General features: G+C 38.1%; 4 protein-coding genes across 7 annotated transcripts; 2 read left to right on the forward strand and 2 right to left on the reverse strand.

Moving 5' to 3' along the window:
• The first annotated feature begins 13 nt into the window (after nt 1-13).
• Nucleotides 14-1,324, forward strand: LOC6731830. Its single transcript, XM_016179936.2, has 5 exons — nt 14-246; nt 298-515; nt 575-742; nt 806-1,135; nt 1,191-1,324. The coding sequence occupies exons 1-5, from the start codon at nt 150-152 to the stop codon at nt 1,254-1,256; spliced, it is 879 nt and encodes a 292-aa protein (XP_016024512.1). The 5' UTR covers nt 14-149; the 3' UTR covers nt 1,257-1,324.
• LOC6731831 (thrombospondin type-1 domain-containing protein 4) lies at nt 1,191-10,758 on the forward strand. Of its 4 annotated transcripts, none has more exons than XM_039292614.2 (11): nt 1,191-1,241; nt 5,334-5,367; nt 5,738-5,813; nt 6,093-6,613; nt 6,772-6,953; nt 7,136-7,293; nt 8,466-8,667; nt 8,732-8,913; nt 8,974-9,981; nt 10,044-10,194; nt 10,257-10,758. In XM_039292614.2, exons 2-11 carry the CDS (start codon nt 5,342-5,344, stop codon nt 10,388-10,390), a joined length of 2,640 nt encoding a protein of 879 aa, XP_039148548.1. In that variant the 5' UTR covers nt 1,191-1,241; nt 5,334-5,341; the 3' UTR covers nt 10,391-10,758. The 4 variants fall into 4 exon arrangements, with proteins under 4 accessions (XP_039148548.1, XP_016024513.1, XP_039148555.1 ...); XM_016179937.3 differs by lacking the exon at nt 1,191-1,241 and adding an exon at nt 3,266-3,460; XM_039292621.2 differs by lacking the exons at nt 1,191-1,241; nt 5,334-5,367; nt 5,738-5,813; ... (1 more) ...; nt 6,772-6,953; nt 7,136-7,293 and adding exons at nt 7,553-7,571; nt 8,265-8,397.
• A 47-nt stretch (nt 10,759-10,805) lies between these two features.
• Nucleotides 10,806-12,952, reverse strand: LOC6731832 (sodium channel protein Nach). The gene is made up of 11 exons (XM_002078931.4): nt 12,763-12,952; nt 12,597-12,702; nt 12,448-12,539; nt 12,142-12,394; nt 11,885-12,085; nt 11,711-11,829; nt 11,494-11,648; nt 11,376-11,438; nt 11,189-11,295; nt 10,989-11,103; nt 10,806-10,932 (listed from the first exon to the last, which is right to left on the reverse strand). The coding sequence occupies exons 1-11, from the start codon at nt 12,891-12,893 to the stop codon at nt 10,817-10,819; spliced, it is 1,458 nt and encodes a 485-aa protein (XP_002078967.1). The 5' UTR covers nt 12,894-12,952; the 3' UTR covers nt 10,806-10,816.
• A 295-nt stretch (nt 12,953-13,247) lies between these two features.
• Nucleotides 13,248-18,251, reverse strand: LOC6731833 (lysosomal alpha-mannosidase). Its single transcript, XM_002078932.4, has 7 exons — nt 17,849-18,251; nt 16,619-16,846; nt 16,180-16,550; nt 15,653-16,123; nt 14,950-15,560; nt 14,676-14,893; nt 13,248-14,615 (listed from the first exon to the last, which is right to left on the reverse strand). The coding sequence occupies exons 2-7, from the start codon at nt 16,700-16,702 to the stop codon at nt 13,407-13,409; spliced, it is 2,964 nt and encodes a 987-aa protein (XP_002078968.2). The 5' UTR covers nt 16,703-16,846; nt 17,849-18,251; the 3' UTR covers nt 13,248-13,406.
• Nucleotides 18,252-18,278: the final 27 nt, after the last annotated feature.

Here is an 18,278-nt window from a genome sequence, read left to right on the forward strand (position 1 = left end):
CCAAAAGTTGGTGATATCTTGACAAAGCTAGTTATCGATATACAGTTGTTTACACATTTGCCGAAATCATTTTCAAAGGAACTTTTTGATGTGAATTCACAATTGGCTTTAATTTGGTTTTATTTGTTTAGTATTTATTTAACAATACTATGGATGCGGATCAAAGCCAATCGCAAATGGAGGGGTCGGCCCAGGATGCTCGCATACTGTGTCTGCAAAATCTGATTGAAAAGAATATTGAGATAGGTAAGTAAAATCATAAATCACTAATATCTGAAATAACTAATTGAATTGCAGAGCAACAAATCGAAAACAACACCTTCGGCCAGTCTATCGCTGCCATAGAGGAAATCATTCAAACAGCCAACGATATCAACAAGGGACATGAAGACCGCCGTACAAACTCCACGGAACTTGTCCTGGACACGGAGCTACTGCGTCGCAATTACGAAGTTGTGGGAAAAGCTATCCAACATAACACCAACTTCACGGACCGAATGGTGGCTACAGCAATCGTAGGTGCACTGTATAGTTTATTTATGCCTAACCGTAATTTGATTTGATCCTTCCATAGAACGATTTGGTTTTCAAAGAGCACGAAGAGGATTGGGATGCTCTTTGCTCATTGGCTATTCAGTTCGGAAGACCGCTCTTCACCAATGATAGCATGCTGCCCTTCATAGATGTTACTCCGAAGGTGGTGGTTCAAAAGCAACGTGCTCCCCGCAAAACGAAATCTCAAGTAAGTCATTTGTTAAGCAATTTCTCACAGTAATATTTGTTCATATTACTATGGATTTTGTAGGTTGATGAGAAGCGTCCAGAAAAGAGTGACCAATTGGAACGCAAGGACGAAGGAGCAGCGTCCGTTACCCACATGCTGAAGCAAATAAGACAAATATATCGAGAGGGCAATCAAGAGCCGATTCCTTACTTTAAACTTATTTGCAATCCAAACAATTTTATGGACACCGTTCAGAACGCCTTGCAACTTTCGTTTCTAGTCAAGGAGAACTATATTTCCATCGAAAATGGCGAGGATGGCTTGCCTTTGGTTCGCGTTGTGAATTCAAAATCAGTCGAAGGAAACGCACCGGCCCAGGCTATTTGCTCCATAGATGTTTCCTTTTGTGAGGTTCGTATTGTAATTTTTGGTTAAAGGATTATAATTGATACGAATTATATTACAGAAAATGGTAAAGCACTACAACCTACATGAGCCAATGTTAAAAAGACTTCCGGTTAGTGACAAATAGATATATCAGTTAGTTCATATTAATAGTTTATACTGTTTTTAATAAAACACACAGAACGTTTAAAGTTACTCATGTACCGCATTCAATATTATTCTACCAACACACACACGAATGTTATAAATAATCGGGTAATTGAAAGTGTTCTTCCCCCCAAACATTAAGTAATTAACGTAATATCAACACAAAATCATTAAATGAATTTTATTACTCAAGCAGTTACTTCATAGTTCAAACAGTTCCCCCAATATTTTACTACGAATCCGCCCCTGCCATTATGTCAATTTTTATGACCGCCTACAAATTGTGAAATATGTTGAAGGGGCACTTGTGAAGTTATAGCAATATAAAATAGTTAACTCGGTTGTATGGTATATTTAGGAACTAAATATTATTTAAGTTGTTTACTTATAACTTTGACCAGTTTCGGATTATGTTCTAAATCCTTTTTTAACTGAGCTCAATGGGTGGCATACCAAGAATTACACAATTAAATTACTTTGCACGGTGGAATAATGAATGAACTGCTCCATTAATTAAAAAATCACTCCTGTGCTCGAAATAAGTGCACTTTCGGTTGCACAGCCTCTATTAATTGAATTCCGTTAACTTAATTCCACAAAGAGAAATTAAGATTAATTAAGATTTATTGCACAATGAAGCTTAGGGTTAATTGCATCTTTGCGGTCGACGGAGTTTAAAAGGCTTTCGGTGAAGTATAGCCTTTTATAAAAGATCAGTGCTTCCATTCAAACTGGATGTAGTAGATCAAGTTACTCGATGCACTATTGTCTGAGATTTTGGGGCTTTCTACTTCATGTGGGCGAAGAGAGTTGACCCAAGTGCAGGAAACTAAGCTAATGTGTAATTATATATAAAACCAAAATGAAGATTTATTGCTCCATATCAGCATAGCAACAAACGACCTAATTAATAGCCGCCCAATCTTCAAAATACAAAATTAATGATGCACAAGCGCATTTTCAATAAGTTGCCAAGTTGGGGTTTGTCTTAGTAAAATCCATTGAAGAATTCTACTTCTATAAAAAAAGTAGTAAATACATTTGAGCTGAGAAAATAGTTTTTTTTAAATGCGAAATTTTTGAAAAATTTGAAAGTAGAGAAAACTTTGAGATAAAGGATAATAAAACAAAAGTGTCCTTAGATAAATTTGAATTACTGCGTTGTGTTTTTGTGTTTTTCTGCATATACTGCAATATGTTTTTATTCCAAAAATCAATTAAGCTTTAAATTAAATTTAGCTTCCTTTTTTTCTAAGCCAATTTTTTAAGTTCTTGCCATTATGAGAGACTTATTCTCTTAGTTTCTGTGTGGGAAGCTTAAGTCCGGATTGAGTTCTGCTAAATTATAACCAATTTGGGCTCCATAAATTTCCTTGGATCACTTTCGCATTAAGCGTTTGCGTAAGGTTCGAATGTACATTTGTTCTCGCATTGATATTCCGCTGAAAGCTACATAAAGTTAAATGCATACATATGCAGAGGCATCACCCACATTATTGTAACTCACCCGTGGTCACAGGCACACCTGCGGTCAGCTAAATAGCATACCTGAATTTTAAATGAAGTGTGAACTATGTACGATTTGTCTTGCGAAAAGTAGCATGATATTTTTCATAACTTGAAATATTGACTTATGAAATTGAAATATATTTAATTATATTATATATTCAGTTAATTATATATATATTCAGTTAAGAATATTGTTATTCCACTTGAAAGAATTAAGCAAACGAGATATTTTAATAAAATTTAAATCTAAAATATTTATAAATAATTTCTGTTTTATGTAAACAGTAACTACTTTTTCGACCATAGCTGTGCTGTGGATGTGCGCCTATCTGTATGTACGCACGTTTGGCTCCAGACTTTTGGGTGGCGCTGGCAATCGACTCCATGCCCATGTGAGTGCGCTGTGGTTGGGGTTTGGTGAGATGGTGGACGGGGGATGGGTCCCCACTCCGCCGCCTCCTCCCGGTGGAAATCGGGGAGCCACGGGTGCCGTTGTTAGCACCACTCGATCGCCAGAGCTGCGCTGATGCTAGCGGCGCGCTCTGCCTCCAGCACTTTTGTTCCCAAAGCGGCTTTCCCGAAAATTCAGTTCGGATTTCAGTTCGGATTTGAGTACCACGCGATGAAGACGACGGCTTCAATTAATCCAGAATTAGGCGTGCAGTGATACACGGGGTGCTATATATTTGTATATTTTTTGCAAATATCTTATCGATCGAATAACTGATCTTAGAAAGTTGCACAATCCCAGTGTTGCTTGTTTAGTGATTTTGTTAGAACATTTAAGCAGAGATCCTTTTGATCCTTTTAGTTAAGAGCTAAATTAAAAAAAACCTATTAATTTAAATTACTTAATTTAATCATTTTAGTGAGCGTTACCAAAAAGTAAGGTATTCCGATAATTGATCGTTTTGAGTGACATGTCCTTTTCTTTTTTCGAAAACCTTTTCAGTGAACCCATATCTTTACAATTGTTCGGTTTGTTAACTCTTCAAAGGTCCGAAGACATTTTGAATATGGGCTTAATTGCATTTTGGGGGAAATGCGTATAATTGATTCGGGTTTCTCGTTGTGGGACAAACCAATTCACCTCACTCATATCGAGTCGTTATCTGTCCGATGACAGTAATCACTCAAGCACTGAATGCATAATGAAAGAAAGCCCTCTGTCGTTGGAGTTTTCAATTTTTTTCGAAAAAAAATACTCGAACATTATTTTGCACGCCTTAAATGTGGCAGCGTAATTGCAGTCATTTCCAGGTTTTAGGATCGATCGGATAATAATAATACAGGCAGTGAGCCGCAAAGGCAGTTGTCCAAATCTGAAAGCGAAATCAAATGACAGCATTTTTTCTTCATAGATTTCAATTTAGTTTAAACAATCCCATCTGCGCGCACACACATGTTTCAAAATTGCTTCCCGTTTTGCTAATTGCGGAAGTTTCACATGTAATTTATGGCAAAGCGAAGCAGCGTCAATGACGAAATACAAGAATGCCCAGAAAATATGACATATGTATCAAAATATTTTGGTGCCCCCAAGTAATTTGCCTTCCTCTCTCTCGAAACGATTGAACATTTTCCAAACACTTCAGTTTAATGCAAGTTCTTCATAATATCCGCACTCTTCGAATTGAGTGTTTTCGAGTTCAGTGGCATGCTGAAGTGCTAATGCCATTGCAACACACATGGGCAAATGCAGTTTCAAATGCAACGATTGGCTCAAAATGGCCCAATTGACACAGTTAAGTAGGCAAAGTCCATTGTGACATTAGGAACACGCATACCCGCCAACTCGTACACTTCTAGGGTATGCAATTGCCGCTCCACGAATGTGTGTCACTGGCGGCAGAGCACTTTGCTCTTTATAAGGAGTCCAGAACATTACATAGTATATATACAATACTATGATATGACATTAAAGCTAAGATTTCATGTAGTTTATGTATACAAGCTGGGATCTAGCTAAGCATCCTTGCCAAGTTCCTTTAGTTATTGCCAAAATATATAGTCTAAAATCCTATCAGAAGATGTTTTATATTATAACTTTGCTTTAAGCTAAAATTCCCAAGTCGCAGCTTGAGAAGCGAACTGATTTATATATAATTATATAACATATTTGTGCGTATTTGTAGTATACGCAATAGTTGTGTGCTCATATACATATGTAGCTCCAAAATGTTGAGTGGGTGTGGAGGCTTCTAATGAAATACGCCCTTCCCATTTTTGTTCACGGATGTTGGTAGTGTATGCTATTTGCTACATTGCTATATGCTGCCGAAAGTACATCCATTCCAGTCGAATAGTCACGGTCGGTTTAATCGTAATCAATGAAAATAATGGAACTTGAGTTCCTCTGTGCCGAGCTGCTAATACAAAGCCTCTACATGCGTACTGGCAAACATTAAAGATCGCTTAAAAATAGCTAGCGAATTTATCTACAAGTACATAGAAAAATAATCTAAATATATGTTGTTAAGTACGGCACAAGTTTTAGTTTTTGGATAAATTGTAATTGAAATTAAGTTTATCTCCTTGATTTTTACAGGCTTAGAAATGGCGAAGCTGTTGTTAATATTCAGGTAAGAAAATAGTATCTCAAAACGCTGTGTAACTCAATCTTTACCGAAAAAAACGAATAGATGGGCTTTTCAATAGATACAAATTTGATAGCACAAAAAGTGGGCGGGGTGAAAATCTTGCTCAGCTGGATTTAATCAAGATTTGTTTGCCCTGCCGCCGAACAGTGGCTCGTTTTCACAGAAAACGTTGTAAAAAGTGTAGATCTAGATACTTCAAAGAAGTTTTTTGCCTTTAAGATTGCATTGCTGTGCTGGGAATCAATCGGAAGTGATTCAGAGATGAGTTTAAACTGATGAAACATTCAATTTCCGCTCTTAAACTATACTTCTTTGCACAAAACATTTTTATATTATTAAATTCTATTTACAGTATTCTTACAATTCTCGCAACGATACACGATTCTAGTTTTGTGCAGGCGGATTTAACAACTAAAGAGCGAATTAAGGTAGGTCCTTCGATATAAACTATAAACTATAAAATGCTAAATTTATTATTTTGTTTAATCTAATTACTGATTAGAACTCATTCAGTACGTTCTATGCCCACTTAAAGTGTTATTATAAATTATCACTTTTGAAAAATATGTCATGTTGGTGTTGATAAGCTAGAAGTTTAATTAATGTCAAACTAATAGTGCTGTATGCCATAAATTTGTTGTAAAGTGCTTTAGTGAATTGTCATAAATTGATGAAATCATGTTTATTATTTTGATTTTTACTCACAGAAACATCAAGATTGGCTCAGAGAGCACCGAAAACCCAAAACGAAAAAGAAAATCTCAAATAACTCATACTATGAGCTGGCAAACTTGTGGCATACGAGAAAGGATCTATCACCCAAGCAAAAACCGAATAATAAGGAGGAATACTTGGAGAACGAGACCACTAATAAAATATCCAACAAATCCGATGAAAAAGTATTAAAGTCAACAACGATTATATCATTGAATGGCACCCATCCAAGTACATCGACTTCCAAATCTGTACTGGAAACCACGACATTACCAAGTGTGACTACCAAGGATCTCTTCGAAAGTGGCAATGTGGCGACCACAAGACAGACTCCAAATGTGGAGGAGGTGTTCTCCTCTCCCAATCCACCGCAAGAAGCAACTTCGGTAACTTCGAAGAAGGCAAAGAAGAAGGTGTATCCATATCCACGTTGGGACAAATGGAGTGACTGGAGCTCCTGCTCCCGAAGCTGCGGTGGTGGCGTTAAGTATCAGGTTAGGAAATGCATCAATCGGTGAGTTATATATACATACATACTAATATTACTTCTTAAGATATATAGGGTATTATTGGTACTTTGGAATAGTTTGATGCTCTCAATCCTACAGTTTGCATTCATTAGCATGTTTTGAGATAATATCCCTAAGCACTCTATTCCTTTACCGATTTCAGTAACCTATTGACGAATAATCAGCTTACGAGTAATGCATGTGTCGGATACTTTAAGCGGTATCAATTGTGCAATGATGTGCCATGCGACGAACAAGCCCTGGATTTTCGGGCCTCCCAATGCTCGACTTACAACGATAAAGATTTTCATGGTCATCGATATAGGTGGGAACCCTATGTGAAGGGTATGTGCATTTATGATCTGTAAAATGGTTTCATTCGAAAAAAAGTAAAAGCATAAGTCAAACTGGATATTAGCTTACTCAAAAGTATCTATTTCAATCCTACAATCTATTAACAAGTTTAAACACTTTAAATTTATAATAATTTATAATATAATTCATAATATTTTTTATATAATTTATAGATGACGCTGAATGTGAGCTGAACTGTATGCCATTCGGAATGAAATCTTTTGCCACACTAAACGAATCCGTAATTGATGGAACTCCATGTGGACATCCAGCTGAATATTTTAGGTCGCAATTTTGGGATCGCGCTGTTTGTGTGGATGGAGCTTGTAAGGTTAGTAAATTTAAATAAATAATAATAAATCTAGAAAAATATAGCAGATACAACCAGTGAGTTATAAGAAATGATGATTTGATTATATAGAATTTTTTTAAAATATTTTTTGCAATTTAAAATAAGATATTTGTGCCACCACCAGCAACAAAGCAACGATCGCACATTAAAAGCACTCATTTTTCGATACTAGAGCTTTTTCAAGTACAAGAATCGCATTGAAAACTTAGTATTGGTTTTACATTGAATCAAAAAGCACGCAGCATTTAAAGTGATCCGTAATGAAATTTAAACAATATATTTAAAGACATTTCGGTGTATATAAAGTGTTAATGGATATCTAAATATTAACCTTGATTTTTGTTTTCAGTATCTCAAACTATAAGTTTCTGTTCATTCCAAGATCGCATACTTAATTTAAAGTGAAACTTTTAATCAGTTAATAAATAAATGATATGATATATCTGATATGATATTTTATTTGATATATGATATATCAAATAAAAGTTATAATTTATCACTTACCTTGTTTTTACTTGATTTGCGATGCAATTTATTTTGCCTTACTGATTGAAACCCTTTTAACCTGTTTTATTTAATTAAGTATAGTTTGTCCAAGGCTTTAAATTTTTAAATTGATTCTTGAGAAGCGGAATAGGTCAACAAATCAAAGTGGAAATAATTTCGTGAAAGCAAAAAACTGGAATAAGTCCAATGAGCTTAATTTCAATGAATTATTTTAGTAAACACATTGCCGCAGTTGTGCGTACAGAAAGTCGATCCAAAAAGCAATTGCTTATAGAACATATGCCCCTTAATATGGCTGACTGAATGTATTTTGTACTCATTTATTTTGTTGTTTATCTTGTATGCTTAATAAGTGGCCAATAAATAATGTTTTTGCAAAGCCCACGAATTCCACTCGTACGAGAATTACCCTGAACTTACCATATATAAAGGCGTATTCTTAGTGTTCCCCTGCAGAAGCTGTAGATAGTTTTTGTGGATTGGATCGATATAAAGAATATTTAATGTATTAAATATATAGATAAAGTAGTTGAAAAATTAACAGATATGATAGCATTATTGACCTTGTTGTTGCTGGTGAGTAAATATTATATAATGTATCCATAATATGGATTATAATATGAATTATAAAAACTATATTTTAGGCCGTGCAAGCCAGTGGCGAAATCGATGGATTGTATGCACACAGTGGCTCCGTGAGCTGTGGCGGATTACTTTGCCGGCCAGTCACGGGCATCTTCACCAGAGATCCGCTGCCGGAACATGCCTATATACATGTTACCACACTGCCAGTGGGTGCCTCCAATATTTCGATAACCGAACTCAAGAATAGCATCAACTTGCTGGGTAATATAGTACTTCCCCTGACATTGCATAATGCCCATGATGATTATCAAATCTTGGTATCCAGTTCTGCGCACCTCCAAGGAGCTGGCCATTTTCAATGGGGAGAACACTGTCTCGGAGAGCGGATCCTACGAAGCAGTTGGTGCCGTCTTCGACTATCATCGAATCGACGGAGCTGAGGACAGCCATGGGGTGACCGAGTGGATCACGAGCATTGGACCCATTCGGGATTCATTGCAACTTATGGTAGAGCCCCCCACAAATAACTCTTAGTATACTGCTATATATTTAGTTATTATCTCTTAGGTTTTCACCAAGTCTGCCAATAATACTGGTGTAAAGTACGAGTATATGCTACCCATAGTTTCCGAGTCCGAGGAAAACGAAATGTCGCTGGAGAGCAGCGATGGCCTGTTAAGATCCGGTATGGAGGACACCAGTTCATCCAGTAGCTCGCGGGCGGGACGCAAGCGTATCTTTAATTGGAAAGTAATTGGGTTCAGTGGTTGCACGAAATCCTGTGGCGGCGGCACGCAGACACCCATCATCCGTTGCATTCGAAAGAATCCATTGCGGTATTACTCGCAGCGACGTTGCATGCACTCCGTGAAACCGGTGTTGAACGAAAACCTATTGCACTGCAACACGCAACCCTGTCCGGCGTATTGGAGATTGGACGATTGGGGCGAGTGTCGCTGCTCGTCGAGCGGCGGCCTGCGGCGCAGGGAGGTGAGCTGCGTCCAGGAACTGGCTTCCGGACTGGTCATACACGTCGATAAGGCCGCCTGCATGGAGGATCAGCCACCCATGCAGAAGCAGTGCGAATGTCCCAAGAATCGGCGACGCAATTTATCCCGATACCGCCTGTCAGGCACTTCGGAATCCTCATCGAATAGCAGCCAAGTGAAGAGGAGCAAAATCGATGGCAGCGACGCCACGGCCATTTGGTTGACGTCCGAATGGAATCAGTATTGCTCGGTCACCTGCGGGTCCGGCGTTGAGTATCGCACAGTATTCTGTGATCGCTCCAAGGCTGGCGAGCAGCGATGTGATCCCAGCACCACACCCGAAAGTCGTCGTCCCTGCGAGAAGCCCGCCTGCGAGGTGGGTGATTGGTTCACTGGTCCTTGGTCATCGTGCAATGGCGATTGCTTCGATTTGACACGCACCCGCGAGGTGCTGTGCATCCGGAACCAGCTGATCACGGAGCACAGCGAGTGCACGCCGGAGCTGAAGCCGCAATCCGTCGAGAAGTGCTCCCACGAGGAGGTGGAGTACTGTGCCGCCCGTTGGCACTACTCGGATTGGTCGGAGGTAGCAGATACTTTTTGATTTGTGATGCAGTTACTATATCCGATGGGATTCGTTTCTTGCAGTGTACCAAACCATGTGGTGGTGGAACCCAGCGACGCAGTGTGAGATGCCTGGAATACGACATCAAGATGAACGCCTTGCGGGAATCAACGCATTGTCGCTACACCAACAGGGAGCCCATATATCGCAATTGCAATGTGCAAGCGTGTGCAGGTGGGTTTCTACTTTAAATATTTATGTAAATTTATATATTTATTATATTTTTTACTTTACAGAAGTTCCGAAAACTGAAGTGACTCCAGTCTGCGCGGATAAGTTCTCCAATTGCCAGTGGGCTTCGCAGGCAAAGTTATGTAGCTACGATTATTACCGCGATAATTGTTGTTTCTCCTGCACGCGTGGCATTTAAAGTTCGTAGTTCGTAAGAGTCTTAATTAATTTATAAAACGACTATTTAATCGCCGTGCAGAATAGTTAAAAAACATATTATCAAGCTTTACCCCCGGCATATGACATTTTGTTAACTCTAGAACTTAGTATTTCTGACACTAAAGCTCAAAAGCAGGCTTGCAGGGAAATGCAAAAGTTAAAAATATCCGATCGAGAAGAATGTATTAACACAAATCAATAACAACATACTAAAGTAAACTAGATGAAGACTAAAACATATTATTTAGTGAAATTATAATATTCTTAAACGTAACATTAAGAAACGAAAAAAACGATGTTGTTTCATACGCAGCCACATGAATTTCAATAAAACAGAGATTAAATGAGGACCTCTACTTTATTAATGTTATTTAAAACATATTTTAAACATATAATTAGCCTATTTTTAGAGCGTATAACCCAATATTTGAAAGACTATTCTAATTGTAAAGAAATATATAACTTCAACAAGGCCCAGAACACTAAATCCCAGGAAAAGTCCGGCTGTTCCGCCAATCGAAACTAACAATGGAATTAATTAAAAAATAAAGAAAGTTTTAAATTATGTAATTAGTTACCCAAAAGATCGGTCAGTGAGAATATAACTTGTCGTCTTAGTCGACTTTGTGGCCAAGTTTTTACGGATACAGCGCTTCCAATTCCTCCTAGTAATTGTTTTGCTCCGGACATGGGCTAAAAAATGATTGGAATATAATTTATTACATATTTTAAAGTTTTTTTTATTTATTTATTAAATATGGCTTAATGTGAGACCTACATTCATGGACTTCATTGTAACTACTGAATCATGGCAGTTTTGTTCGCAGTAACAAGTAGCTGGATTCTCGTGGTTGCCATTTTCCTCGTACAACTTTAGAAAAAAACCTATAATAGGTGAACATATTTTATACACAAAAAACATTATTTTATTTAAGAGTTGTTCTTTTTATTTATTTTGCACTTACTTGCATGTTGGGGAAAGCACGATCTTAAAGTTTTATAATCGCACACTGGCTTGGGATTTGCAACTAAATGAAGGAGTTAAAATTTTCATATTTAAAAAAAGTATGTTTTTAAACTTACTGCGATTGGGATAAAAATGTGGGATACATTTGCAAATTTTATATGCCAGATTGATCCTGCATTCTTGCTGACAAATATTTCGAGTGTAGAAGGGAAAGTGGGTTAAATTGGATTCGTGGGGAAAACGGCATCTTCTCATGGCCACCGTGGTATCTCTGGGAATTAGTGTATTATTTTATAGATTTATTTTAACTTATAAAATAAACTTTGAACTAACTGCTCTAGATTATCCTCGGCAGTAATCTCTTCGGTGCTCAGATCATACAAAACACCATCGTAGGCATAATCGGAATTGGAATCCACTTTCATCACCTCAAATGCTGAATGTGCAAAGGCCTTTGAAATGTTTAGCACTCAATAAACTGCTTAATTAATAACTAGTTTAACTCACAATTATAGCAGGACCCTTGAAGCCCAGTAAGGCGTATTGCGTATCCTTTTGAAAGAAGGAACCCACCTGATATGGAAGTCGTATATTTTCGTACTCATACTTATTGTACTCCGGATACTTTCCAAAAATAAAATACCGCGAACTATATTCTTCGGTTAGCTTAGAATTGCCCAGGTAGCACAAACCCCACTCAGTAAGAACCTGTCGGAAATAAATGTAAATCCAAAGTTTCAGACCCTAAATTTGAATTCAAAAACCTGGCGGACATGAATAAACATCGCACCATCCATACAGCGAATGCGTTCATTGAAATTTGGTTCATATGTTCTATCGTAGGTTAGATTGTAAATTAACTCGGTATAGTGTTCCGGTTTCAGACCTATATCCTCAATTATCTGATCGATCTGCTCGTTCTGGGGAATATTCTGAAAGTTTATGTACGTCGAATTGGCCAAGTTCTCGAGAAAATCCCATAAAATATCTCTTTGCGGTCCCTTGATGCCATTGGTACTTGAAATGCATTGTTGATAATATGAGTAAAATTATTGCATTTAGTTATTTACCGACAAAAATCAGCGAAATATGTGATATTAAGTCGATCCACTGGACAAACTGTAACACTCGGCAAGGTTGTATTCCAAAATATATAGTTTCGCTATATTAAAAACAATATATTATTGTTTCATTTTAGTTAGTGGAAATTTAGCAATACTTCGATTCCGATATGTGTGCTTTTGGTGTAGTAACGATCTATCGATGACAAGCAGACAATTATGCAAAAATATATCGATGCAACCAGTAGAATTAGCCACAGGAATCTGGAAATGCTAACTTATTTTAATCACTTATAATAAGTTTAAGTTTAATTTAAAACTTACTTCTCGAACAGTATAAGCATTGAATCCGTGAGGTAGCGAAATCCATGTATGCAACAATTGTTGAAATACAAGACAAAGTAATTTATTACAATTTTTGAACCCTTCCTGTACTTCGAGTTCTTGTCAACCATAATGTTAAAATTCTATAGATTCCTATTTGTTATTGAGTATGAGTATCCAGTTCTTAGGCGACAAAACAATAACTTTCTAGACCAGAAATTTTATACCAATTTTGCCTCTTGAAAAGCCATAAATTCTTTAGCGTGACTAAGCTCGGAAATGGCTTTTTGCTATTAAGCAGCAGCTAAGTTCATTATTTATTTAAAACTATTACATTTTGCACTTGCGCCACTCTGCCATTTGGAATGTTAGTTGTTTATTATACTTACACTACTTCAAATAAACGGCTGGGCAGAAAGAAACAAATTACATTTTGCTAAACAATTCGTTTAAAGAAATTACACTTTATATAGAACACTTTTATATAGAATTCTCGATTTGTTTAATCAATATAAAAAGTTTGTGTTTGCATGTATGGATAGTATACTAAATAAAAGTGCAGTGGAACTATTGCTAAGCTTTAAAATAACTTAAAAAATTCATAAGCTTATATTTTTGCAAAGTCGTTATATATCTTTATTGATTCATGATGGAATATACTTTTGTTGGATTATAAATGTGCGAATCTGCATGGGAACCAGTGTAACCACGAATCCGGAGGCGTCCATCGTTGAATTGGCCGTCAAGGGATTGTGAGGAGCATGGTAATATTCAACGGAGGAAGGAATGGTACCGGTGCCATCTTGGGCAAATTTGAATCTCTTTACGTCCTCCAACAGCATATTGCCATCCAGAGTGGTTTCCCAAATCTGATATCCACTTAGCGACTCAAAAAGTGGGTAAATGTTGAAGCTAACTACGTTTCCTTCCGTATTGAAGTTCTCCATTCGTATTAATATTTGGTCCTTTGAATAGGGTTCCAAGGAAAGCAATTCGACGGATTTGGGAATACCGAAAAAGTCGGGAATCATCATGTTCTTGTTTACAGAGGCGACGCCATTGGACTTGCTAAAGAACTTCCAGAAGTGTTGATCCAACTGGTGTTGCAGCAATCTTTGATTTGGTTTTCCAGCAACAGCATCGAGGATTAGGTAGATCTTTCCTCTTGCAATCAAACCAGTTCCATATTGTATCTCATTTAGAGCTTCACCCACTCCAAATGCATCATCGTTCAGGAGACGACGATGGAGCATCAGCTCCAGTTCGCCATCCTTCAGACTGGATCCTCCCTGGGCTCTATCATTCAGCAGGGTGATTCGCTTTTCGTCATCTTGCAGCGAAATTTGCCCAGTCACCGGGTAATAGTTTCCACTTATGGCCTCCGACATATCCGGAGTGAAGTGCTCCCGCTGATTTCTCTCTCGCTCCAGGATTTCCCGACCATTTGAGTCGGTGTAGAACTTGCCCTTTGAGGATATATTGCTGGAAAACCGTGTGATTATCTCCTTGCCAACATCATCATCCGTTGGAATCGGCCCGACTAGCCATTCAAATTCAACACGATTCACGTCCTCATAGATCCGGATTACCTGTGAGATCCATTCGTTGACATGCTGATGGACTTCCTTAACCTTGGTGCCATTATAGAATGATAGCTCCACCTTGTTGTTTACTATTTCAATATCGCCAGATGGACGGAAAACGTAAGCGCCGGATGATCGGTTTTTCGATTCACCATTATTGCCGCGATAACCCTTGTATATCCCAAAGGTCTGCTGAATATTTTCCGTAAGCCCGTTCATTTCCACAGTTTTCAAGCCACCCGTTGTGGTATCAAAGGTCAGTTTTACCAGCTGAAATGTGATAGTTAAAGTTAATGGTTTATATTTAATAAGATCAAGCTATATTCTTACCGAAGTCTCTACTGTTAACTCATCCTGGCTTCTCTCTGCGGGAAAATAGACTTGATCTTCTGCAATATTTTTCGGTGTTGGTAGCACGCGAATCAAAAAGTTTGCTATTTTATCAACACTGGCTTTAAAAACCAACTCGTGCTGGGTATCATTAGATCGATGTTCCAGCGCCAAAACTTGCCAAGGAACGGGAATCACTTCCGAAAACACTTCACGACCTATTTTAAGATTTAGAAAGATAAGTTCTTATTCCGAATGGATATAGAGTACATACCTTTCTCATCGGTGACTATGTAGTTTTCGTTCTTCGCCGGAACACGCACATATTGGGTTGAAGAATGAGCCAAAGGATTAACAAGGGTCACAATCACATTGTTGGCAGTATCCTGGGTGAAGGTACAAACACTTATGTTCAGTTCCAGGCAACTCTTGAACTCCCCGGAGGTCAGATTGGTCAAAGATCGTAGGGCATCCCGAGCACTGTTTTCAGCTCCAACGATGGCCTTGAACAACATGCGATCGTAGTCGCTGGCCACCGCCTGTTTTTCGGTACCCGTAACAGCATCATGATGCTGCATTATGCCCATTGCCTGACTGAGATTATCCAGATCTTCGGAGTGCTGGGTGCCACTCAAATTGGCCAACACACTCAGCTGTTTAACAGTTTGAAAGAAGTGATTGCCATCCCTGTGGAAACGCTTTTGGGTGGGTCGTGAGGTGAAGTATCCTGTCCAGTAGGAGTGCGAATCGCTGGAATACGGAAAGAAGTCCTCCGTTTTGTTTGGCCAAGTTTGCTTCAATTGGTGCAATTCATAAAGATAACACGAGGGTGTGGAGTAAAATACGTTGACTTGGGATCCCGTCGATTGGCGATCGTTGACGTACCTGATAAGTATTATAGCAAAGCCATCGATAAGAAAGATAGTAATGTTGAATACAACTTCCTGTTTTGCATGCCAATTTGTTGCCGTACTCACTTGATAAGTTTGTCCATATTCTTGAAGTTAACTGCCGCATCTTCGTACTGAAAATCATCTCCCATGGGCACCATGATGTGAGTGGATCGATATGACTTGGCCATGTTCTTCACATAGTCTATAAACTCACTGACCCTCGCATCCACGTTATTATCATAGCTATCGCCATCGATAATTGGTGCATCCTCGCAATTGATATCGAAACAGAATCCCGGAGGAGCTGCATAGTGATTGTAGAGCATGCCAGTGAATATATTCGAGTTCTTTAGAAACTCGCTCGACTGCCAAATCATCTCCATTTCCAGATCCAGCATACGTTGCTTCTTATCAACGTAGTCCATGCGTGCGAAAAATTCACCATTAAATGCCATTTGTGCGAACATGGAGGCCATTTCCCGGGAATGACCAAATGGATCGATTTGCCAACCAACTGTGGGGCGTCCACACTCGCCAAAAGTATCCTTAAGATATCTGCAATAGAAGCAATAATGAACATATATCTTATCCTCTAATGGAAGTTAACCTACCTTAAACCCAGATTGAACTGATCTATAACACTTTGGTAGTGAACGGTGGCCTCATCGTTCATGCTCCAAGCTCCACCCGCGAATTCCAAACGTCCCTGGGCCACCAACTTCTTCACCGCCCTTTGGACCGTTTCGTTTTGCTCCGAATACCATTTTGCGAAGAAAAACGTTTCCACCTGGATGAAGCGCCTCGACGAATCCTTGAGGAGCTCCTCCACCACGGTGTCCAAAATGTACTGGACTCCAGCGTGCTGTATCTTGTTCTGACTACCATAATAATACTGATCCACTGTCTTTAGCCATCCAACGTCGTCGTGCGAATGCGGCACCAAGTGCACATTGATCATGTTGAGTTTCGGTGCGGGACATGCCTACAATTAGAGGGTATACTTGAAGATACATGGCCCAACAAATATGTATATACTTCCGAATGGGTTACCTCGAATCCACAGGTTGTCTCGCATATCGCTGTGTTCAGTAGAAACAGTGCGATAAATGCGAGTGTGCCACCCAAGTATTCCATTTCGGTGAACGCAGAGCTCCTCGGGGATTGGTCTTATCGGTAGCGTTGAGTCGAATAAAATGAAACGAGAAGTGAGGCAACTCCTTAGACCCCAGCAATGTGGCACTTGAGGCGATAAACCTTGTACTGCGATCGCATTATTAACTTGAGTGGGATTATGAAATTAAAATCCATTTAGGAGCAACGGCGATAAACATTTACACCCCAGATAGTTGGGAAAATACTCGTTATTATTGGTTTGTTTGTACTTATGCCAGTGTAAACCTTCATTCACATTCGCTAAAAATAATGATTATGTATAGGAATGAACTTTAGGTTTGCCGCTTATCAACTGAGTTTTCAAAATAAACATACTTATTCGCATTTGTTTATGTTTAATTTGTAGTCAACGACTTCTGTATTTTGCATTATAATTCTTATCAACACTGCAATCGTTTCAAGTAATTAATTATTCAGATTACGAATGGAAGCTTTATGAATTTGTACTCAATCAAGTGGTACATACTATGTATGTATGTACATACATAGGTAGTCGTTAATACCAATTATAGTGGTGATATGATTATCTTTAAGGATACTGTATTCATATATATTGGAACTAATACCTTATTTTTCAATAATGTGCGGATTGTGTAGAAAAACCCCTACATCCGATAGTTTCCAAAGTAAAATGTTCTAGAACACAACTTAATATTTTCAAACATTCATTCGTACTTTTTCTGTTGTAAAAACTGCCATTGATTTAGGTGAACAAAAATTTTGGAGGTCAATATATCCGCTGCCTAATGTTATAAACTAATGGGATTTATTTACAAAACTTTCGGCGTAGACTTCCGATCATTAGTATTTAAATACTTGGCAGATATTTGCAAATATAAATGTAGATCTAGGTATAATTTACTTAATGAACTTAAGAGCTTTTTTGTACTGTTTAGTTATTGAATGAAATTTCTTAGTTGTAAACTATATCAAATCGTAAAACTTATAAGGAAATCCATCTTTCAATATTACTACGATTTGCGATGTTTCTAGATATGATATAGGAATTTTCCCATATATTTTACTGATAATTGGGATTATCAGCATTCTATCAATTAGCTTTCATATGGTTAGCATTTACATATTCGAACGACCTTTTGAACTCACCTTAATAAACGCACCTTACTGCGAAATTATAGTTTTATAGTTTATAGTTTTATCGCAGTTACTGGGCAACTGTAGTTCAGCACTATTTAACACGAGGTTATTACCTCCTGTTTCTGAAGTGCACCACTCAGACCCTTTTTTGAGTTATTGATAGTAACCGTGGATTAGTGGTTATCATGAATGCACCACTTGTGTTGCGATCGGTTTTCAGAAACCAATTAAGTACTTGAGCAATTTATGGTGTGAAAACGATTAAATGGATCAATCTAAAGCCAGTTTAGCAATCTTTAAAGGAATACTTAAGAGCGCGCATGTACATACTTCTTATAAGCCTATCAGTATTTCTACCCGGCGAATTACCGCACATACATACATACCTACAAACGATCCTAAGTACACACATATACGTATGTACTTGCTCATACTTGTT

This window comes from Drosophila simulans, chromosome 2L (assembly GCF_016746395.2).
Source record: "Drosophila simulans strain w501 chromosome 2L, Prin_Dsim_3.1, whole genome shotgun sequence".
NCBI lineage: Eukaryota > Metazoa > Arthropoda > Insecta > Diptera > Drosophilidae > Drosophila > Drosophila simulans.